This window comes from Cryptomeria japonica, chromosome 5, assembly GCF_030272615.1.
Source record: "Cryptomeria japonica chromosome 5, Sugi_1.0, whole genome shotgun sequence".
Classification (NCBI taxonomy): domain Eukaryota; kingdom Viridiplantae; phylum Streptophyta; class Pinopsida; order Cupressales; family Cupressaceae; genus Cryptomeria; species Cryptomeria japonica.
Window position 1 is genome coordinate 287,855,768 of NC_081409.1, and position 25,210 is coordinate 287,880,977.

Consider the following 25,210-nt stretch of genomic DNA (forward strand, 5'->3'; position numbering starts at 1 on the left):
CTCTTGCGTGAAGAGAACTTGTTGGCTTCTGGTTTTGCTATTGTAGGGACATTCCTTTGTCAAATGTCCCGCAATCTGGCAAATGTTGCAGAAAGCCTTCTTGGGGCAGGACCCCTTGGTGTGCTCGTCACTCCTACAGTCGGTACACCACACGTCGTTTTCTTCAGTCTTACTTGTACTCCCCTTCATGGTTTTGAATTCTTTCAGCATTCGTTCCATGTCCTTTTGGAGAGCGTGCACCTTTTTACTCGATTCACCACTGCTGTTGCTTTCCCCGTCAGAGTCTTCATCATCGTCAAATGAATATTTATTACTTTTCTTCTTCTTTGATGTTTTGTATTTGCTCTCTAGGTCCATCGCCCTATTATAGGCGTCGTCATATGATGTCGGGGGTACAATTTTCATCTTTTTTTGTAGGGAGGATTTCAATCCTTCAACGAACCATTGTTTCTTCAATCCCTCTGCTGGTTGGCTTTTCATTTTACCCAGCAATTCCTTCAGCTTCCTGCTGTATGCCCGTACTGTCTCCTTGGTACCTTGTTTGGTACTGTATATCTCCGTTACAATTTCATTGTCATCATGGAGCAACCGAAACTCCTCCGTGAATTCCTTCTGTAGATTGGCCCACGTGGCCACTTTTTGCTTGTCCACATCGGAGTACCAATCTATGGCAACTCCACGTAACGTGGCTGGGAACTGCTGTACTCAGTCATCCTGGTTTGTCACTCCGTTGGCGGACCAAATGGTTTCACATGTACGGCAGTGCCGTAAGGGGTCTTCCTTGTCGTCCCCTGTGAACTTTGGCATTTTTTGTTTACTCGACATCCCAGGTCGTCTTCCTGGGGGTGGCTGTGGCCCTACGCTGCTTCCTCCGGTGGCGTCGGTGGTGTGTCCTGCGTGGGCGACTGGAGGTACAGTGTTTTGCCTGTCGTGTGTGGCACCTACACCCGTACGGTTGCCCTCCCCTTCGCTCTCACCCACGCCCACTCCTGGTTCCCGTTGGTGATCTTCACTCCGTGGTGTAAGGGATAAGTTTCTAAACTGATCCCGAGTCTCCTCGACTAGATTTCGCCGTAACCTTGTTTCTTCCAGAAACTCTTCGTGGCTCCGCGTCCTACGATGCTCTGGCGACGCATAGAAATTTCCGTCCACTTGTGCACCCTCCGTGACACCTCCTTGGTTCCCCTCGGGCCACCCTTCGGCAGGCCGTCCTTCGGCAAGTTGCCTCAGCCTCAGCCTCCGTCTACGTTCTACTTGCTGCTCCAGAATCAAGGCCCTCTGCGCAGCCTCCCACTTGTCCTTTTCTGGTTTTTTATTTCTATCTTTATTCAATAGGTTTGGCATTAATTGTCGCACATTTCCATAACTCACAATACATAAATCAAAACACGTCTTTATTAATTCATTTGCTCAAATACAACTCGTGTCAATGACACTTTTATTTGAATATAAAAAGTTCAAGGTTCAATTTCCTCCTGCCCTGGCGCCATCTCGTTCCGTTTCCCGTCGGCTGTTTTCTTCGTAGTGTCGATGGATCTGTTGGCGTCGCTCTTCCTGGGCAATCTCCTCCAGGCGAGCCTGTTGTGCTAGCGATGCCTGTGCAAGCAACTGGGGGAGGTGGTTCATCAACCGGTTTACTGCCGGGCTAACCTCCAGAGCTGTCCACACAGCACTTGGTGGGATTTCCGCCTCCACCGCCTCTCGTCGGACGTAGGTCTGGATGGCTACTTGGAGCAGAATTGAAAATTCTCTCGTTGCCTTGTCTTCTCCTGTGTAAAGTTCTGTTTGCGCGTCGTCGGCCTCTGGGTTTATTTCACCAACGGGTAGGCCCATCGTGTCCGTGCACCATCCGTGTCTTCCGTTCCCGAGTACGTCTAGGGAATGGCGCCAAATGTTTGCCCTCTTGGGTGAATACTTAAAGCATAAAGTACGTAATGCAGAACAATGCCATAGATATCAGACAAGTATCAGATATGTTATTCCATTCATAATTCGTGTGTTGCAAGTTACATTCTGAAGTATATAAAGATACTGAGGGGGTGCGAGTGCCAACCGACGCACCGCAACTACCACCCCTCGGCTGCCAACTAACAAACGACTTAATTAACTAGTCTTATTCCTGTATACAATAATGCGGCTAACAATGTCAAGACCTAACAATAGGAACCTTGGGTTTACATTAATTGATCACATTGTTTAGCATTTGAGGTTTCCTTATTCAAGAGAGGATAGAATACTTAGTGTATTTTATTTTGTCTTGAATACTTTCACAAAACACTCGTCAACAAACTATCCTTAAATCCTTGATGATGCTTCCTTGACAATGGCATTGCGTCAGCTAGTTTTTTGATTGTGGTTCACTCTAAGATTTGGTTTGGATGCTTGATTTCCAATCAGTTGTTCAACCTAGGCTTCCATCAGTTCTTCATAATCTTGCATGGTGTAGCTAGTTTTAGATTCCTTCATTGTTTTTTCTTCTATCTTTGATTTTTCCTATCCTAATACTTTATTAATTTAAATTTGAGTGATACAGAATCTCATTGTGTAATGTCCCCATTTTTAGGTTCTCTAGCAGTGCAATTGTTGCTGACTTTTTGGTTTTGTGTTTAGTTTGTTTAGAGGGCATTTGATGTCACTAGTGAGCTCAAATGGTTTAGAGGAGTCATATGATGCTTGCAGATGATATTCCCATCTTTTGGTTTGGGCTCCAAGATACTTGGAGGGAGCGTCTATTTTTAGTAAGGCACGCAGTCAGGTCCGTTTACCATCTTTCATCATTGGGATCACTCCTACGAAGTTAGATTTAAATTCCAATGCATTTTTACTGTTGTTGCTAATTGGGTGTATTATTGAGGCACATTAAATTAATTTCGCTAAGGTTGCCATTTTAATTAATATAATTTATTGGGCAGCTTAGTGTTATAGCTCGTTGGAAAGAGAACAAAGAGTTTTAAATGTTGAGAGACTTAAAAGAGACTTTAAGTGCCGAAAATGTTTAAAAAGTAAATTAAATCACTTTTTGGAGTTGAAAGACTTAATATATCAATAAAGTGATTTTAAAAGGGAGTTTCTCGAATGTTCCCTAGAAAGTTTATAAAAGGGGGGATGGAGAGCTCATTTGGTATGTTGAGTTTATTATTTATGATATTTCTCTTCAACCTTCTCGAGGACAAAATCCGTCTTGAAGAAGACTAGCTACGGTTGTGAAAGATCTACTCAGGTTGGTATTTGTTGGAGATATTTTATAGGTATTTCCTTGTGCATTTTTAGTTTGGTTTTGTTGAGTGCTGTTCTTCAGATACCTTTCTTTATCAATTCATATGGCATATGTGTTAGGTACTTTCATGATTTAGTTCTGATTTGTAATATTCTGCAAACTAATTTAACACTTTTTGGCCATTGTGGTGTAATGTCCCCTTCTCACACCTAGTCAGCTTTGTGTTCCATTAGCCTATAAGATCTCCACTCTTCCAGTCCAATCTCTTTTTCATGATTCTTCCAGTTCCAGCGAACTTTGGCACAAAAGACTTGGGCATCTTCATTTCAGGGCTCTTCCATCACTGGAGAAGATGGTGAAAGGTATTCCTAAACTTAATCGTGTACATGATGGTACTTGCAAAGGTTGTGCTATGGGTAAAAATATTAAGAGTCCTTTTCATAGCAGTGAAAGTAGGTCTAAATAAATTCTAGATCTTGTACATTCAGATTTATGTGGTCCAATGTCAATTCCATCCCTAAGTGGATTTTTGTATTATGTAACTTTCATAGATGACTAGTCTAGGAAGACTTGGATTTATTTCTTAAGGTCTAAAGAGTCTGATGAAGTCCTACATAGGTTTAAAGAGTTTAAGGCTCAAGTAGAAAATTTATCTGGAAAAAGAATTAAAGTTTTAAGGTTTGATAATGGAGGTGACTACACCTCGGGTAACTTTCGTGATTTTTGTATTGAGGCAGGGATCAAGAGGGATTTTTGTGTCCCTTACAACCCTCAACAAAATGGGGTTGCAGAAAGAAAGAATAGATCCATTGTGGAAGCTGCAAATGCTATGATTCATGATCAAGACCTTCAGACTTTTCTATGGGTAGAAGCTTCTAGAACCGCAATGTATGTTCAGAAAAGATGTCCTCATCCGATATAGCAGAATATGACTCCTGAAGAAGCCTCTTCAGGGATTAAGCCTGATATCAGTCACCTGAGAATCTTTGGTTGTCTTGTGTATGTTCATATTTACAAGGACAAGAGGACCAAGTTGGAACCTTCTGGTAAGAGAGGGATATTTGTGGGCTACAGTGAAACCTCCAATGCCTACCATATTTACATTCCTGGTTAGAAGCAAATAGAAGTAAGCAGGGATGCCACATTTGAGGAAGATGTTTTATTCAGAAAATCAAAGGGCTCATGTATGGAGATAGATGATGAAAACCTTGAGACTCCTCAAGACATGGATATTTATCATGCTCCTAAGATTCAAAGGGAGTTTACAAAACTTGAAGTGAATAATGATCTAGTTGAACCTTTGGATCCTACTGATGGGTCTAGAGACATTGTTGTGAATTGAAAGAGGCCTCTTTGGGCAAGGAACACTATGCAGGAGGCCGGACAGTTCGCAGCCTATAGAGGCACATTCAGAGAAAGTAAAAGACCACAGAGATTCTCTAGCTATGTTGCATTGATGTGTAATCTCATTGGGGCTGAACCTTCCAGTGTTGAGGAAGCCTCACAACAACAAGTATGGAAAGATGCAATGGATGAAGAGTATCAATCCATTATCAAGAACGATGTGTGGGACATTGTCCCTAGACCTGAACGCAAATCCGTTGTATCTTCCAAGTGGCTGTACAAGATTAAGCATGCAGTTGATGGAAGCATTGAAAAGTACAAAGTTAGATTTGTGACTCGTAGTTTCTCTCAGAAGGAGGGAATAGACTATGAAGAAACATTTGCTCCTATTGCTCGCTATACTTCCATCAGGACCATCATTGCCATTGCAGCAGCTAAGGGATGGAAATACATCAGATGGATGTGAAGACAACTTTTCTCAATGGTGTGATTGAGGAAGAGGTCTACATCGAGCAACCTGAGGGGTTCGTGATTCATGGGAAAGAGTCTCATGTATGTAAATTGTAGAAAGCTTTATGTGGGCTTGGGTTTCTGCAAGAATGATGCTGATCCAAACCTTTACTTCAAGGTATTCAATGGTGAAATGCTGATTTTGGTACTTTATGTTGATGACTTCAGAATTCGAGATTAAGGACTTAGGACTCATGCACTTCTTTCTAGGTTTGGAAGTACGACAGAGGCCCAATGAGATTATCCTAAGTCAAGGAAAATACACCATTGATATCTTGAAGAGATTTGGAATGTTAGACTGCAAATCTATGTCCACACCGATGGAAACTAACCTGAAGAAATTGAGGGAAGTTGCAACTAGTTCAGATCTTGTGGATCCTACTATGTATAGGTAGTTGATTGGGTCCTTGATGTATCTAGTTAACACTAGACCGATTATTTGCTATGCAGTGAGTGCACTTAGTCAGTTCATGAGTGAACCTAGACAAATACATCTAGTTGCAGCCAAGCATATCTTGAGATACTTGCGTGGCACAGTTGGATATGGCTTGAAATATTCTTCCAGTGTGGACCTGATTCTTGAAGGCTATTTTGATTTTGATTGGGCAGGGAGTGTTACTGATTGGAAAAGCACCTCTGGTTGTTGCTTCAGTTTGGGATCTGCTATGATTTCCTGGTGTAGCAGGAAGTAGTCTTCAGTGGCACTGAGCACTGTAGAGGTAGAATACATTGCAGCATGTGTGGCAACTCGCGAAGCAGTGTGGCTTCAGAAGCTCCTTGCAGGATTGTTTGGACAATCATTGGAGCCTACTACCATTCATTGTGATAACCAAAGCTGTGTGAAGCTTTCGGTCAATCCAGTGTTCCATGACAGAACAAAGTATGTTGAGATCCAGTACCACTACATCAGAGATATGGTACAGAGGAATGTTGTTCAGTTGAGATACATTTGTACTGAGGAACAGACGGCTGACATTCTCACCAAGCCTCTTGCCAAAGTGAAGTTTGTGCATTTTCGAGACAAGCTTGAAGTTGTGGAGAATGAAGCCTTTGCTGAGTGGGAGTCTCAGCATCAGTGATGACTTGAGATGTATTATAATGCATTCTTCTCTGTGAGAGAAGTTTCAGGTGCAACCCCTTGTTAATGCATTCTTCTCTGTGAGAGAGAAGTTTGAGGTGAAAGCCCTTGTTCCACCCTCTGCGAGTAGGTATGGTGGATCCATCCTCTGGGAGTAGCCATGGTGGATGTCATGGGAGAAATTCCATGACTTAGCACTTGTGTTTATTCACCCTCTGGGAGTAGGTATGGTGAACGTCATGCTGAGATGACGACATCACATTTCAGTAATGGACACTTGTGTTTATTTGATTTCCATTCATGGGAGTAGCCATGATGGACCCACCCTTTGGGAGTAGCCATGGTGGTTGTGTTCATTTGTATTTCCATTCATGGATGTAGCCATGACGGGTCCACGCTTTGGGAGTAGCCATGGTGGTTGTCACTATGTGACTCAGTAATTCAGAAGGATTCCTCCCCAGCTAAGAGGGAGTGTTGATGTAATAACGTCGATCGGAATTCATCTGAGCCGATATAGACAACTAAATTGTCTAATTGGCCTAATCGGCCTTAGACAATTTAGTTATATCGATTTGTTTATACATTTGCTAAACCGATTTTTGTTATCAAACAATGATTGAGACGTGTTTGTAATAAACCGATTAAGATCTGTCTCTTGAAATTGAATCGGTTGTAACATGAGACGTGTTGACTTAACCAATTCATAATTATATTATAATCATGTTTCATTCAAGAGGCGTGTTGATTAGAAGCCGACTCATGGAGGAGTTGTGTCGGTTGAATGCACACCTGATTGAGTATATATGAAGATTGTATCCCACTCTCTAGCATCATCAAATAACACACATAAAACAGATCGAAGCATATATATCCTATAGTATTTGTTCATATTCACCCTACAACAGTTCTTGGCATATAGACGTCTATCTATAGCAGTTTGCGAATCAATCAAGGAGGATCGATTTTGTTGCAGAACAAATATCTGATATAGCAGATCGGATTTTCTGTATATGTGAATTATTGCTATATATCTCTTCAAGTGTGAAGCAAATTTCTTGTAAAGCCTATTGGCACAGTTAAGATCTAAAGACATCTTTCATTGCTGGGTTTTTCACCTTCAAGAGGAAGGTTTTCCCAGGGTAATCTCTGTGCAATTGTGTGAATTCAGTCTTTCTAAATCTGATCATAAAAACTTAACAATCCATTTTATCAAAATTTCCAAACAAATATCAAAACAAAAACTTGAACTCTATGGCTTAGAGGAGCCTACATCCTTCCTATGAAGGCATCTAAGATAGGTCCTAGATGATGATGCAGCCATAATCTCTGCCTCTGTTTTTGAGCCCACCACACCAACATCCGATGTGTCTACTTGTGCTCTATCCTCCTCTGCCATGTCTATAGCCTCAGCTTTTCTATGCACTTGGTCAATCCAATTGAGGTCCTTATCACTAAAAGATAGGATTCTCAACCTCAGCGATCCAATGAGATTATGGATTGACCTCCTCTAGTATAATGGGGATGGAGTCAGTGCCCAAAATCTTTCTGTGGTGAAGATGGAGGTTGTAATGAACATAGACTAGATCATTCAACATTTGCACGAACAGTCTATTATGCTTCTTGGAGTGTATGTGCTCAAACATAGTCCAGTTGTGGTCAGAACCCGAAGCACTATATTGTTGGCTTAGTTTTCGATTTGCACCATTCTGAAGATTTGGTACCTTAGCACCAAACATTTCCATCATGTATCTGAGATTAGAAAAAGAAAAAAATCAATCTCATTATCCAACTTTAAGTTTCAACATATTAATAATAATATGAAAATAGGAAAAAGTAATTTGATATTTAAACTTAAATTGTGCCCTTAATATACTTTTCACCTGGCTGCAATGTCGATTGAGGGTTTGCAACTATAATATTAGATTTTTATTTACAAAATCACTTAGGGTTTGTTCAAAAATATCAAGCACAACTAGGGGTCTTTCTTTGATTTATTTAAATAAAATAGAAGAAGAAAAAGGTAAAGAAAAATGCAATGTTTGGTAAAAAAGACAAAAATGCTTCATACTACAAATTTACCTCTAGATGCACCAAAAGTAGAAAGCTCCTTCCAATCCTTCATAGACACCTCTAGATGCACCAAAAGTAGCTATGAACCTGCCTAAATGCGATTCAACAATTGATTTTTACTCTACCTCCTTGCTGGTCTCACTACAGTGCACTCCAATTTTTTTTCACAACTCTCTTTCCTCCTTCCATTTTGGCTTCAAAATGAAATGATGTTGCTTTTAGGGCAGAGGAGGAAATATAAGTTTAAAAAGAGCGACTTAAACCATCAATTTTTAATGTTTTTTTGACTTTGTGGTTGTACCTGCACGATATAGTCCAAGGGTCGGTACTCTTGGACTTAGGAGTTTGGGAAAGACTCAGCCAAAGTCCCCCAGACCCACGAACTTGGATTGCCTCAAACTCACCAGTTCCAAGTGAGTTCTGGCAAGTCTCATTTCTTTGCTTTTGATATTTAATGTAAGTGTTAGATATTTCGTAAAGTTATGTCTCCAAGTTAATTGCCTAGGCTGTGGGGGACAAAAGTTGTTTTTTAAAAACTTTATATGGTGGCCTTTTTCAAGGGAATAAAATATTTAAATATTTGAAATGCCCTAATTTTTCTCTCCAAGCTCTATATATTGGAGTTTGGGCTCTCATTTCTGCATTTTGATTTTGCACACATATAGAGATGCTGTTAGAACGGGGTGTGGAGCTCCTGAAATTGTTAAGGACAAAATTCCTCTGCAATTTGTCTGGTTTCGGTGGTGAAATATCCACCACAGCTGGTTCATTTTTTTCATTTAGAGAATACACTTGATTTGCTTGAGTCTGGTGATTCGGGTTTCGCAAGGATGAAGATTTATATGGTATTTTGATTTATACTTCTGGTTTTTGGTGTGATTGGTGATATTTAGTGATTGTTGATGCATTTGCAAGTTTTGGGGTGAAAATACAGACCTGGCCATATACTTCCAGCCACATGTGAACCCTCATTTCGGTTCGTATCTCGTATGGTATTGCGTACTTGCTTATGGGTATTGTTTCAGTGCACTTCCCTCAGCTGGGCAATCAATTTCCACAGGTCATTTGAAGGGTTTGGTGTCATTCTGAATTTTCCAAGAGAAATTGTCCTATGACAGGGCTGTAGATGTTGTAGGTGGCATTGGGAATTGTGCTAGGGTATTTGGGAGACAAATAAGCTGGAAAATATTCCTCAGAAGTGGATGCCAAGTTCCAAGGAGTCTATGCTTGCAAGTTGGAACAGATATATGGAGTAGAAGTTGAGTTATGAATATCACCCCTGTTAGAGCAGCAACTATGTCCTTATTGCAGTAGCTTTGAGTTGATTTCAGTTTGGTTGTGAGACTAATTTGCTGGTGACAGTGATATTTCTATTTCGGTGCATTCCAAGGGAGTGTTTGTTTGCTCATTGAGACATCTTGAATGCATTGCAACTTGGTGTGTAATGCTACGGTCAAGAATGATGATAAGGGGTGGACTGTCATCACTTCTTCAATCTGATCATGTAGCTGTGGGTCTGAACTTATTTAATATTGCTAACTATTACATATGTTTTTCAGTGTTAAAACATATGCTAGCTGCATTAGTATTGCATGATGATATGCATGTGAAAGGCCAAATGATTTTGATGAAAAAGCAACAGAAAATGATTATGCATTGAAAGAGTTAAATCTGATTTTCCTATCAACAAGCTATCGTTTTCATTTGTTGTGTTATTGCTTGTTATCAAACACTTTAGGTGTTAATATTGCTTACTATTTCATATAGTTTTTAGTGTTATAACTTTTTGTCAGCTGCATTAGTATTGTATGATGATATGTATGTGAAAAGCCAAATGATTTTAATGAAAAAGCAACAGCAAATGATTCAAAATCTAATTTTCCTATCAACAAGCTATCATTTCCATTTGTTGTGTTATTGCTTGTTATCAAACAGTTTAAAAAAAAAATCAGGGGTAACCATTGCATGTGGAAATCAAGATGAGTTAATCTCTAAGCAGATCATCATTTTCCCATCAGAAGGCAACATGAGACTATTTGCATTAATTTGTCTTGTATGCTTAGCATCTCTTGACTGTTATAAATAAACTATAATTACATTGTCCAGGGGCATATATTATGTTTCTTGCTAAAAGCTGTGTAGGTTTTGAAATGATCTTTGTTGTGTGGTATTTACCTATAGAAAGCTATACAAGACATTTTAAGTATTTATATGTTTTAAATCTTTAGTTGGATGTATTCAACATCTCACTAATTTAAATTTTCTCAGGTTGCTTTTGATAGGAGCTGAATATGAGGATGCGAGGTTGATTGCTTCTAGCATGCTTGGGCATTGGATTAATAATCCAATCCATATGCATGCTGCAAAAGCCTTGTTGGATCGTATTTTAGAGAAAACATGCGGCATAAGTAAGAGTGACAACAGTACAGTGGCAAATTTATTTCTTGTTAAGGTATGGCCACATCTTTGGTATTGAAATGTATGCAGTAAAATCTTAGCTGTAATGATTGCCTATAGATATAAACAGTGTTCAAAGTCAAATTTGAAGTTATTTTGAATTGTTAAAAAATCATGAATGACATTCATTGTCTGTAATTTAGTTAAAGTTAGTCATGCCCCTAGCTTTGTAGATTTATTGACCTTCAAAATTGTGATGCGTTCATTTTATTAATTTTTAATTCTAATTTTGAAGAACAGATTGAGGATCAACACAGCAACATTTACTGATGCTTTCTAAGTTTCTTCTTACTTATTTTGTAATTTTTTATGCTAGATTAAGGACCAATACAGCAACATTTACCATGACATGGCCACTCAACTAGTCTGTAAAAGAATAGAATATGTGGCTATCGCTTTGAAGGTAACTTTGTTCTTGAATGAAACTTATTGACACCAGAAGTATTTTATTGGCTTTGTTAAGTACAGTTGGATTTTTTGGCTAAAGTATGAGATTTGCAGACGCTTGTTCTGGTGGAGCTTAGTGTAAAAGATATATCCAATCTGAACAGTATATCTACCATTCTAAGGGCAATTTCTATTACCACCTCAATTTCTATTACCACCTCACCAGAACATGAACTTGCTCTGATTTTGCAGGTATGTCAGTTACTGAATTCTTTGTTTTTCTTAGACAGAACTTTCATATTTATATGTTGGTGACAATATGCTCATTAGATACATCTTGAAAGTGATTGCTATTGAAGAGTAAGAAGAGCAACCATAACATACTGCTGTTGTCGTGTGTCAAGAAGCTTGTGCAAGGGGCAGAAATCATTTCGTGTAATATATATCATAAAGAGTGATGAAGGTATTTCCATTGTAAAATCTTATAGAATAGAAAAGAGAGAAAATTAATGCAGTGAACATCTTGCAGTCAAAACCCATAGACGGGTGATGCTGGTAGAGACCGAAGGAAAAGCCATTACACAAAACCTACTTACAAAAGATAACAACATCACTAACTATATGTCTGCACAGCCAGCTCATGAAGGAGAGATGCAAATTTGGAGGAAATACATAAAAACTTTAAACAACAGAAGCCATGCACAAAATAAGCAGAACAAACTAATTTCTCTGAGGGGATACACCCCAACATGCTATGCCTTAACCACGTGGAGTCTTTGCACTAATGATTGAAAATTCTGTTGAGAGTCCAGGCATTTGACGTCACCCTTTATCTAATTTGTAACACCACCCAAATCAGCTGGTCAATGCCATTCAGGAGTAAACCCTTCAGCACCTGTGCATGTTTGATAGTATGCATTGGGACATCGTCCTCCAACTGAGGCAATGTGTAAACACTAGATACTTTGCGGAACTTTTATGATGAGTTGCCAGCAGATGCTTCATCAGCTTCCACAAGTCTTGACAGCATATGATAAGTGCATCCATATGAATTATTAATGCTCAAATATCTGAGTGCATTACCTTCCATTCTAACTTCCAAGTTTTGTCTTTTATCTCCATAACACCAGCAGTTTGTTTTTCATGCCTAGAAAATGCCTCCACAGGCTCCATATCAGCAGCCAACTTTTCCTCCACGGGAATTAACAACCTTTAGATTCCTTGACACACTTCTTCTGACAGCACAACCTTGGGCAGTTTCTCTGCAAAATCTGCCATTATTGAGATCCTGGACCAAAGGGAATCATTATAGGCCAAATTATCTCCACTGAGGATCCCTTTACAACCCTTAGCACTCTTGGAGTGGAGCTGTAAAAGCCTGGTATACATTTAAACCTATTTTTTCCTCTTTTCTACACTGTGATTGAACATGCATTATGTCAAATGGTTTATGTGCATTCTCTGGTGTAGTTTTCTTGTTTTTCAGATAATATAGTTTGATTGATGAGTCTTAAAGCACAATGACGTTCACAAACACTAAATTTGGAAACTCATAAACAGAAACAAGAAATATTTTTGTATTCATGGAAATACTGAAACATATTAGAATAATATCTTTCTTTGTGTGTTATTAATGGTCATTTAAGTTGTTTCTAATTTCACCTCTAGTTAACGATTGTTTCTTTTAGAAACATCGTCTTTGTAACTCTATTTAAAGGAGCTTTGTCTCCTTGATTAATTGAACAACATCGATTCTTTGAAATCCATATGCTTTTGCATCTGAATTATGGTGTCAAAGCCTGAATAAAGAATTTGTGAATTCTTTTCTGAGATTTTTCGGGCCTCTTAGTTTTGCTGCAGATTTTCGAAAATTGTGTTCAAAAGTCCGTTTTGGATTGTGTTTATGCCGTGTAATGGGATTCTTCTTGTTTACGTCTGTCTGGCGAGGGTTTTTGGCATTTTTCGGCACGGTACAAACCCACCATTTTTTCTGCAACCTGCAACTTGGTCAAACCTGCGTTTTTTGACTTTCGGCTAGGGTTTTGACCCTCCAGATTCAGTCGAAATTTTTTTCTGAGTACAGTTTCGTGGTGGGTTTTTCAAGATCTCAATTGGGTCATCGTCAGAATTTTCTGGGTGTCTCGATTTTCGAGCCAGCGAATCCAGATTCTGACAGCAGATTCTTTCTGGGTTTTTCGCAAGGATTTCTAGGTTGTCTTCGGATTTTTCTGGGTCAGCCGAATTTTTTTTCTTGAAATTCGTGCCTGCCGTACTTCATTTTTTGAAGTCTATACTTGCATTTGCCTTTGTTTTTGCATTGGGATTCAAATTTTTTGAATTCCATGCCAATGCCTCTTCTTAGTTTTTTCATTTTTCGTGCATTGGGAAACGTGCAAGATGGCATCTTTGACCAACTTGATGTTGGAAGGTAGTCAGGTTTTGTGCACTTTGCATCTTCTTAGTACCTCGTTTTTCATGCCCCGAAAAGTGTGAAGATGGCTTATGGGCATCGATGTTTGTTTCGGTTTTTAATATTTTTTAACCTAAAAATAAAAATTCTGATGGGTTTTAATATTTTTTCCCTTAAAAAAATTTGTGGGTTTTAATAATTTTGTCGTAAAAAAATTATCTATGGGTTTTTAAATATTTTGTCCTTGTAAAAAAAAAAATCATGAGGGTTTATGATTTTTTTCCTCAAAAATTGTACTTTGCTGCAATCTGTTTTTTGTCACACCTGGAGTTGTTGTGTGAACATCTGCACTAGTCTCTTATTTGCAGTCTATTTTCGGGCATCTTGCTCATTTGCAATAGTTTGGAGGGTTTGTCGATTTTTTCCTCAAAATCGTGACAACTGTTCTTGGTGTATCTTTGGTTACAGGGAGGGATAGTTCTCCAACATCAGGTCGGACGGTTGGTGTTGTTTTGGGTATCTCCAGAAGTTCTGCAGTTTCTGGGAGGGTTGGTGGCAGACTCATCTCAAGTGGCAGAGTTAGTGGCAGGCTCTTGTCTTTTGTTGTAGCGTGTTCTAAGAAGAAGGGGGCAACCTTCTCTGTTATTTCTCTTGGTAATTAGAACGATGACCATTAAGGGAGGGTATTAGAATAATATCTTTCTCTTTGTGTTATTAATGGTCATTTAAGTTGTTTCTAATTTCACCTCTAGTTAACGATTGTTTCTTTTAGAAACATCGTCTTTGTAACTCTATTTAAAGGAGCTTTGTCTCCTTGATTAATTGAACAACATCGATTCTTTAAAATCCATATGCTTTTGCATCTGTATTAAAACAGTGTACTTTCACACAGCAGATTGCTGATATAATGAACAGGTTATAGTAACAATTCCCTGACCTTTTTTTCTCTGCAAGACTATGCCCTCAAGAATGAGCTGGGCCTTTAGAAATAATATTATTCTGCCTTTATCTGAAAGGGTGATTGTAAAAGATTGATCCTGTCTTGTTAATCCTCACGCTAAGAATAAGGGAACTTTTCAAACCTTACACCAATCAGCAGAAACACTGTGCCGTGCTCATTATAGGGAATATCGATCAGCACTCCACCCAGCTATGCCATAACTGAAGAGCACTTAGTTATACTGAGAGCAGGGGGTGGGGTGGGCGGGGTGTGGATCAGTATAACAACAAACTTTTACTTTTGCACAGCTTAATTAATCACAACTCTTATACTTCAAAACTTAATCATCCATAGCAATAACACACATGCAAGATCTAGCTATAACGAACACACGATTTATGTGGAAACCCTTGTTGGAGAAAACCACGACAAATATTGCTTATAGAAAACCCTTCCTACAAACTTTGTAGGCACCAACCCACACGAGACACCAATCCCCTCTTGAAAATTTGTAGGCACCAACTCATTGGAGACACCAATCCCCACCACTGAGCACCAACTCAGCAAGAGACATCAATCTCTTCTTTTGGGAAGCACCAACTTCCAAATGAGTGAGTTCCAAATTTAGGATGTTGCTTCTTCAATGTTGCCTTGAAGGTCTGCTCTAATATGCCCCAAAGATCTGCTATAACATGCTCCAAAGGTGTGCTCTATGCTCCAAGGACAACTGATCTTAACTTTGCTATGAATAGGAAAGATGTTTCTTGCTTGAAAAATGTACCTCCCTCTTCCTTGTTTTATACCTCCTCAAAGATACCCCTTTGCCCAAGGGATGTAAAACTTCCAATATGGGCGACTCTATCAAGAGAGGTCGGCCCTTGCAAATATATTTTTCTTTTTGAAATTAATTTATATGCAATTAAATGGCCACAAGTTTGGGTCGGCCACCTTAATAGGACATGGGTTTGCCCATGTTAAATTAAACAATGTTATTTAATTTTTACTCCACCAAATGTGGGTGACACACAATGAAATGTCGGCCCACAGAAAGGATAAATTTGAGGCACTAATATAGGGCAAGTTGGTTCGGCCCTATTTGAGAATAATTTTCCGACTTGAAAGACATTAAATATCTCTATTTATAATTAATGCTACTGTTCATAAAACTTCTGAATTGATCCTCCTTAAGCAGCAACATGATGTACTTAGATTTCTCCTTTGACATCAATGACAATAATGTGCATATGCCTTTAACATTAGTGACAATTGATCTTTTTACCTTTGACATCAATGAAAAAATGTTAGACAATCTCCCCTTTGTCATTGCCATCAACCTTGCAATTAAACCATCTGTGAATATAGCATCAATATGATGCTCCCTTGTCTCTATTGCTCCCCCATTATATCTCTGTCATCTTGACATCAATGGCAAAGGGATGTCCAATATTTTTTCAAAGAAGACTCTCCCTTTCTTCAATACTTCCTCTTGACATCAGTGGCATCATTTCTCCTTTTTCAATAACTCTCCCACATCCTGAAGTCAATGGCAATGAATTAGTTGATCTATCTTTGAATTGTCTTCTCCGTGGAGTTGAAAGTTAATGCAATGAATGGCTCTCTCTGAATTCATGCTTCTCAGTTTTGTGTATGAAGTTTAGTTTCCACAAGCATAGATTTATCCTTATTTTGATTATCTTGCTCTTCCTTCCTTTTTCAAACTCGTGTAGATCTTCCCTTTTGTTTGACCATGGTATTCTCCTTCATGTTCTATCTAAGTGGTTGCTCAAAACCGCTTCTACAAAATCGAGCCATATGTCCATAATTGTTGCATTCATAATATATGACGTAGTAATCCATAAGAAGAGCAAAAGAGTTAAATTTTTTGGTTTGTGAACCCATGACTCCTATTCTTGTTCCATGCTCCATAATCCATTGTGTAATGTCCCCAACTAGGGATTACTTGAATTTTGTCCTAAATTAGTAACTCCACAATATAGTTTATCATTTTTTCAAATTATGAGAGTGACTTAATTTAGTCATTCAATAAACTTACGGATTGACGAATAAATACATGGATTAATAGCACATATATTACAAAGAATGATAAACATGTCTTTCTACCTATAACCAATCATAGTATATATAAATTATCAAAGTAATCTATTTATAATCATATCCATAATATTTATAATTCGTTCCTTTATATATGTATATATAATCTTATTGATATTATTTCAAGTATATCTGTTTGTATATCAAGCTATTATAAATCTTGCTAACATCGCTATCATATAAAATCTATTATCCTTATTCTGTACTATATAAATCTATATAAATCTTTTATGTACTATGATTGCATATTTAATTATGACTCTCATACATATTGCAGTCTATATTAATATTTTTTAAAATTTTTTTTAGCTATGACAGGGGTATCCCCGTGACCCAGCCCAGCGCCCAACCTGCAGTCTATATTAATATTACTATTAAATTCTACATAAGAACATTATCAGGCTTCATATATTAAGCATACATATTAAGCACATCACCATGCATACCATCAAGAACAAGGATGTTACTGCCTGTAACATAATAACAGTTCTGATCTGATCTGATCCATGGTGATGTCATTGGAGGCTTTTGATTCCTTTCCTTTATATCTAGAGGTCACACCTCTTCCTTATGGATGCCCTTTGGCAAGAGACACCCTTTCACTATTAGCACCCTTTGAAAGAGTGAAACTCTTCATTACTTCTACCCTTTGAAAGGGACACGACCTTTCACAATCAGATCTGCACTTATTTAAATTAGATCTGCACTTATGATTCCCAAATTATCCCCCGTTCAAATGAGTTCTCTTCTCCCTTTTATACCTCATATTTTGGGGAGTCACAACTTATCATTTCATACCTTGTCCATTCATTAACTTTAATTAAATTTAAAATATATTTTTATTCTTTTGTCGTTTAGTTTTATTATCATTATTATTATTATTATTTGTTATTAAATTATATTTCAAAGTGAAGACATTACACATTGCTTTAAGCCTAAAGTTATTTTGCAGATGCATTCTACAATCTATTGCCTTATGACCAAATTGATTGCACGAAAAACAATAACCAAAGAAGAAATGGTAAAACCTAGGCGTATGAGTTTGCCTTGATGAAAGGGCTTCCTGACCATTTTATTTTTAGCTTCTGGTTCTCCTCCTTTTTGCTGATTTCATCTTTGATGGGACTTTTAAGACACCAACATAGATCTCTTCATTTGATTTCTTTGATGATTTAGAACTTTGTCCTCTTTTATAGCGAATACCACTCTTATCAAATGAGGGCTTTTGAGCTTTAAATATGTCCAAAATTTCCGAACTCTTCTTGTTCTTAAAGTTTTTGTTTAATTGAGCCATTGTCTTCTCCAATTCCTTTCTTAGGGAAACAATCTCAAATTTTGGATTTTCGCAATTTTCCTCTTTTGTCTTCAGTTGGTTGTACATCTCCTCGGCAACCCTTTTTGCTTCTTCTATTTGAACTTTTCAATCTACAATCAATTTTTCTGATTCTTCAAGACTTTGTGTTAATTTTTTTTCTTTGGCTTCACTATCGTCTTGAATTCGTAATCCATGTCTCCAAATTCTTTTCTTAAGTTTATAAATCTCTTTGTAGGCATAATGGAGTTCTCCCTCAAGATTTACTTCCCCTTTGTTTTTGCTATGCATTTCCTTTAAATTGTTTTCTTTCGTTTCATCTCTACCATCCTTTTCATTTGAAGACAGGATGTAATATCCCCACTTTGAAATAGAATTTAATAATAAATGATAATAATATCCCCACTTTGAAATAGAATTTAATAATAAATGATAATAATAAAATTAAAATATAAAATGATATAATTAAATATGATAAATAAAAAATTAATTAAGTAATGAAAAGTCAAAGACATGAAAGAAAAGTTGTGACTCCCTCAACAATGATATATAAAAGGGAGAAGAAAACCTCATTTGAGAGGGGGGATAATTTGGTGATGAGAAGTGCAGATTTGATTTAAATAATAAGTGCAGATCTGATTATGAAAGGTTGCGTCCCTTTCAAATGGTAGAAATAATGAAGAGTTACACTCTTTCAAAGGGTGCTAATGGTGAAAGGGCACGTCTCTTGCCAAAGGGCATACATGATGAAAAGGTGTGACCTCTCCCTCAAATTGAGAGATATAAAGGGAAGGAATCAAAAGCATCTAGTGACATCACCATTGATAAGATCAGATCAGATCAGAATTGTTATCAAGTTACAAGAAGTAACATTTGTGTTTTTTATGGTATGCCTCCCAATTTGCAGGCGACATCTACAGTGCGAACTCCAACTGTAGGCTACAATCTGCGTACAGGTAAGAGGGGTTAAGAAGTCTTTAAGGTATATATGTGTGTGGACGTGTGTGCCACACACACACGTATGCATTTTTATGAATACATATATCTCTGATGATTGCTTATATGAATGTAGCAATAAAGATAAAAATCTATGTAGAATATGTATGTATATTTAGGATCATTAGAAAGATTAAGGAATATGTAAATGAAGATGTAAATTATGGAATGGAAAATAGTAATGAATTATAAAATGTAATATTAATGTGATTATATGATGAAGGTTATAGGGAAGAAATTCCCTTAGCTTAATGGAGGGATTATGATAATCCCTGGAGGGCAGTATATACTGAATATCTATATGCATATATATGGCTTGGTTGACTAAGTTCATCCAGGAAGAGACGGATCTGGCCGGTCCCCTCTGAGGACTTCGATGATGGGATGCATCATCCAAGGCAAGGAATTGACATAGGGTCTTCCTTGAATGGCTTGGGTGTAAGAGGTTACACCCAAGACAGTAATCGAATTAACCTTCGATTTCCTGGAGGGCTTGGATGTAAGAAATTACATTCAAGATAGGAGTCGAATTCACTTTCGACTTCCTGGAGGGCTTGGAACCAAGATGGGTTCCAAGAAGGCGAGCTTCACGGCCGCCTAAGGACATACTTTTGTATGGCAATTGTTTGCCCTCTCGGGTGAATACAGCATAAAGTACGTAATGCAGAACAATGCCATAGATATCAGACAAGTATCAGATATGTTATTCCATTCATAATCGTTGTTCTACACAAGTTACATTCGGAAGTATATAAAGATGCCGAGGGGGTGCGAGCGGCAACCGTCGCATTGCAACTACCACCCCTCGGTTGCAAACTAACCAACACAATTACAACTTAATTAACTAGTTTTATTTCCGTGTACAATATTGCCGCCAACATCTTCCCCCCCAAAAGAAAAGAAGTCGTCTTCGGACGACTTAATAAAAAATAGAGATGACATTAAACAGAATTGCTGACGCCAGTCGAGCCAGGAACTTATACACTTGCTGCATCCTCGCTTGAAAACCCTTTTCTGGTACCATAAGAAAAAGAAGAATAATAAAGATTTTGAAGGCTGCGGCCTTTGACACAGGGTTCCAATCGTTGCCAATAATCTTGGAATTATCTATGTCATCAAAGGTTTGGGGTGTCTCCCTTCCAATACTTTCTGTATTCCGGCAGGTACACCTCTCCTGTTGTTTGCTTTGGTTCCTCTACTTCGAGCCTGTAGCTCTGGAACATTTCGTAATCCTCCATTTGCCAATGGAAGAGCCCGTTCAATGACCCTATCTCATCCTCAGAGCACTCTCCTAGTTTGAGAATCCCTTCGTCGTTGGGCTCCTTGCAGCCCCATCCTTCGTCCCTCGGGTCGCCTTTTCCTTCATCCTTTGATTCCGAAGATGATGCCAGTTCTTCATCAACAACCTGGGTCCCTAGATCAATGGTGTACTTTCGCCCCCCTTTCTCCATAGAAAGGATGTTCTTTTTCCAGTCGTGGTTCACCTTTGCTGTAACCAGCCACCCTCTGCCTAAGATGGCGTTGTACCCCTTTTTCTTGAGTGGGATTACCACAAAATCTAGTATGAAAGGTTGCGTGCCGATGGTGATCGGCAAGGCCTTCAGGGTGTCGAGCGGCTTGATGCCATGTTGGTCTGCACCTACCAAGTTGAACGTGGGTGGCCATAGTTTTGGCTTCCCCAGCTTCTTTGACGTATCCTCTGGCAGTACATTCACCCCCGAACCTCCGTCCACGATGGTGTCTTTGAGGATAGCCCCGAGAATTCCCATCTCTACTACAGCAGGATGCTGACCACTATTTAAGGCCAACAACATTGGGTCAACCGAGGGGCTGATCGGAACTTCCGCCCATGTGGCACGCAAAGGTGCCTGCGTAGTGGTTTGTATGGAACTAAAAATGGCGGTTCTTAACTTTGGCATTGTTTCTAGAAGGTCCTTTACCCTTATATGTACTTCCATTTGCAGTACTTGCCCAATGATGTTATTTTCCACTTCCGTACGAGATGATGTACTCGCCACCTCGTTGTCCCGTCGTTCGACCGTCATCTCACGTGCTATATTGGCCTTTGCCTCCTTTAATCTCTCCTTCTCCGTACGGGGGTTGGGATAAGTGGTTTTTTTCGTCTGGGCGCGGGTGATCGCCAGTACTTCTTTGTCACCAGTCTTCTCAGCCTTCTCAATGTTGAGGAGATTAACCCCTGCCTGTGGGCAATTTGCATCCTCATGGTCGCCTGGCCCACACCATCGGCAGAGGTGCTGAGGGGTGGCTTCCTTCGTGCAATCACGGGCGAAGTGCCCCCACTGATTACAGGCCCTACATTGGATAATTGGTCGGCCCTTGGCGTCATACTGGATATGGCTTCCGTTATTGTTATTGTTGCTATTCCTTCTGCCGTTGCGTCTGTTGTCTCGGTAACCTCCAGATGATGCCGTTGTGTTGGTTTGCTAGGCCGTACCCGCTGGTGCGGATGTTGTGGCCTGCTCCGTGAACAACACTTGGCTCATTTGCGTACTTTGGGTTTTCATGTTGTATGGGCACTTCTTGGTGGAGTGTCCCATCACTTGGCAAATCTCGCAGAATGCCTTCTTCGGGCAAGTACCCTTTGTGTGCCCCTCCTCTTTGCACTCAGTGCACCATATGTCCCCTTCGGTCCGACTGGTGCTTCTCATTGTTTTGAATTCCCTCCTCATTCGCTCCATGTCTTTCCGGAGCGCTTGCACCTGTTTGCCAGCCTCGCTGTCGCTGCTGCTTTCCTGTGACGAGTCATCCTCCTTGGACGAGCTATCCTTCTTCTTCTTTTTCTTCGATGTCTTGGTCTCGCTCTCGAGATCCATCGCTTTATTGTATGCGTCTTCGTACGATGTAGGTGGAACGATTTTCATCTTCCTTCGGAGGGAATGCTTTAGTCCCTCCACGAACCATCACTTTTTCAACCCATCTGCTGGTTGACTCTCCATTTTTCCCAATAGTTCCTTCAGTCGCCGACTATAGGCTCGGACAGTCTCGTTCTTGTTCTGGTTCGTTCCATAGATGTCAGTGACTATTTCGTTGTCATCTCTCAGGAGGTGGAACTTTATCCCAAACTCCTGCTTCAGGTCGAGCCATGTGCCGACTTTGGCCTTATCCATGTCTGAGTACCAGTCTATGGCCACTCCCCTTAAAGTTGCTGGGAACTGTGTTACCCATTCGTTTTGGTCGGTAACACTGTTTGCTGACCATATGGTTTCGCACGTTCGACAATGGCGGACGGGATCTTCCTTCCCATCGGCATTGAACTTCGGCAGTTTCTGTTTACTCCCCTTCGATGGGGGTCGTCTTCCTGGAGGTTGCTGTGGCTGTGTCTGTGCCCCTGCGCCTCTCCCTCTGGTGCCGATGGTGTGTTCTGCGTGGGTGAGTGGAGGTACAGTGTTTTGCTTGCTGAGTGTGGCACCTACCGTACGGTTATCCTCCCCTTCGTTGTCACCCGCGCCCACTCCTGCCTCCCTTTGCTGATCCTCACTTTGTGGTGTAAGGGATAAGTTTCTGAACCTATCCCGGGTCTCTTCGACTAGATCTCTCCTTAACCTTGTTTCCTCCAGAAACTCTTCGTGGCTCCTCACCCTATGGTGTTCTGGCGACGCGTAGAAATTTCTGTTGGCTTCTGCACCCTCCGTGACACCTCCTTGGTTCCCCTTAGGCCACCCTTCGGCAAGATGCCTCAGCCTCTGTCTCCGTTCTACTCGCTGCTCCAGAATCAAGGCCCTCTGCGCGGCCTTCCACTCGTCTGTTTTTGCTTTTTTATTTCTATCTTTATTTAATATTTTGGGCATAAATCACTTCCGTACATAGCAATCACACGCCATGTACACAAAAAAAACAAAAAAATCTTTTATTATTTTTCCTTTCGGCCACAATTTATCTCAACATTGTGCCGGGATTATTACAGGGTTCAATTTCCCATTCGCCGATTGTTCCGTGGGCGCGTCGTCGGCCTCTGGGTTCATCTCACGGACTGGTAGGCCCATCGCGTCCCTGTGCCATCCGCGTCGTCCGTTCCCGAGTACGTCTAGGCAACGGCGCCAAATGTTTGCCCTCTCGTGTGAATACTTAAAGCATAAAGTACGTAATGCAGAACAATGCCATAGATATCGGACAAGTATCAAATATGTTATTCCATTCATAATCGTTGTTCTACACAAGTTACATTCGGAAGTATATAAAGATGCCAAGGGGGTGCGAACGCCAACCGTCGCACTGCAACTACCACCCCTCGGTTGACAACTAACCAACACATTTACAACTTAATTAACTAGTTTTATTTCCGTGTACAATATTGCCGCCAACAGCAATCGCATCCTTTTTATTACATAAAAGTTGTGATTATGTTATGTAAGTATATTAAAGTTAGATTGCAATTTAGATTACTTCTATATATATATATATATATGTTTGTTGTATTCTAAATTTCTAACAATCTATTTTGCAAGTTAATGATTTGTAACTAGTAGGGACATTATAGGGTCTTAAGGTATATATGTGTGGGACGTGTGTGCCACACACACACACATATGCATTTTTATGAATACATATATCTCTGATGATTACTTATATGAATGTAGCAATAAAGATAGAAATCTATGTAGAATATGTATGTATATTTAGGATTATTAGAAAGATTAAAGAATATGTAAATGAAGACGTAAATTATGGAATGGAAAACAGTAATGAATTATAAAATGTAATATTAATGTGATTATATGATGAAGACGTAAATCAAATCTGCACTTCTCATCACCAAATTATCCCCCCTCTCAAATGAGGTTTTCTTCCCCCTTTTATATATTATTGTTGAGGGAGTCACGACTTTTCCTTTCATGTCTTTTGACTTTTCATTAACTTAATTAATTTTTTATTTATCATATTTAATTATATCATTTTATATTTTAATTTTATTATTATCATTTATTATTAAATTCTATTTCAAAGTGGGGATATTATTATCATTTATTATTAAATTCTATTTCAAAGTGGGGATATTACAGTCCACCCCTCCCAAATTTGCTTGTCCTCAAGCAATGTAGATTTTAACTTTCTCAAACTATGTCATCTACGAATATGAATAAAAAAACAAAGAGCATACACATGAAAAACATGAAGCATACACATGGATAATTACAAACACAAAGCATACACATGAATACACGTATTGTTAGATTTTTCTTATTGTCTAGAATGATTCAATGATTCATCTTTACTCTGCAGGATGGCGGGATCATTGCTTTGATACCACTGTTATGTCTCTACTAGTTAGAGATCATTAACCTGCAAAATAGATTGTTAGAATACAACAAACATATATATATATATATATAATTAATCTAAATTGCAATCTAACTTTAATATACTTAACATAATCACAACTTTTATCTAATAAAAAGGATACAATTGCCATACAAAAGTATGTCCTTAGGCGGCCGTGAAGCTTGCCTTCTTGGAACCCATCTTGGTTCCAAGCCCTCCAGAAAGTCGAAAGTGAATTCAACTCCTATCTTGAATGTAATTTCTTACATCCAAGCCCTCCAGGAAATCGAAGGTTAATTCGATTCCTGTCTTGGGTGTAACCTCTTACACCCAAGCCATCCAAGGAAGACCCTATGTCAATTCCTTGCCTTGGATGATGCATCCCATCATCCAATTCCTCAGATGGGACCGGCCAGATCCGTCTCTTCTTGGATGAACTTAGTCAACCAAGCCATATATATGCATATAGATATTCAGTATATACTGCCCTCCAGCGATTATCATAATCCCTCCATTAGGCTAAGGGAATTTCTTCCCTATAACCTTCATCATATAATCACATTAATATTACATTTTATAATTCATTACTGTTTTCCATTCCATAATTTACCTCTTCATTTACATATTCTTTAATCTTTCTAATGATCCTAAATATACATATATATTCTACATAGATTTCTATCTTTATTGCTACATTCATATAAGTAATCATCAGAGATATATGTATTCATAAAAATGCATATGTGTGTGTGTGGCACACACGTCCACACACATATATACCTTAAGACTTCTTAACCCCTCTTACCTGTACGCAGATTGTAGCCTGCGGTTGGAGTTCGCACTGTAGATGTCGCCTGCAGATTGGGAGGCATACCATAAAGAACACAAGTGTTACTTCCTGGAACTTGATAACAATTCTTATCTGATCTTATTAATGGTGATGTCACTAGATGCTTTTGATTCCTTCCCTTTATATCTCTCAATTTGAGGGAGAGGTCACACCTTTTCATCATGTATGCCCTTTAGCAAGAGACATGCCCTTTCACCATTAGCACCCTTTGAAAGAGTGTAACTCTTCATTATTTCTACCATTTGAA

At 39.1% G+C, this 25,210-nt stretch overlaps 1 protein-coding gene across 13 annotated transcripts in view; it reads left to right on the top strand.

Annotated features, from left to right (window-relative positions):
- The window catches only part of LOC131045838 (uncharacterized), a 313,161-nt gene that overhangs the window by 64,675 nt on the left and 223,276 nt on the right, over positions 1-25,210 (top strand). For 12 of the 13 annotated variants that reach the window (XR_009105875.2, XR_009105876.2, XR_009105873.2 and 9 more), the window contains 3 exons: positions 10,488-10,671; positions 10,993-11,079; positions 11,178-11,315. Coding sequence is in view for 9 of the 13 variants with exons in the window: in XM_059221423.1 (XP_059077406.1) it covers positions 10,488-10,671; positions 10,993-11,079; positions 11,178-11,315 (409 nt within the window). In the remaining 4 variants the exon portion in view is untranslated. Of the gene's footprint in view, positions 1-10,487; positions 10,672-10,992; positions 11,080-11,177; positions 11,316-11,347; positions 11,527-25,210 lie in introns of those variants that run through there. The other variant, XM_057979509.2, reaches the window with a different exon arrangement.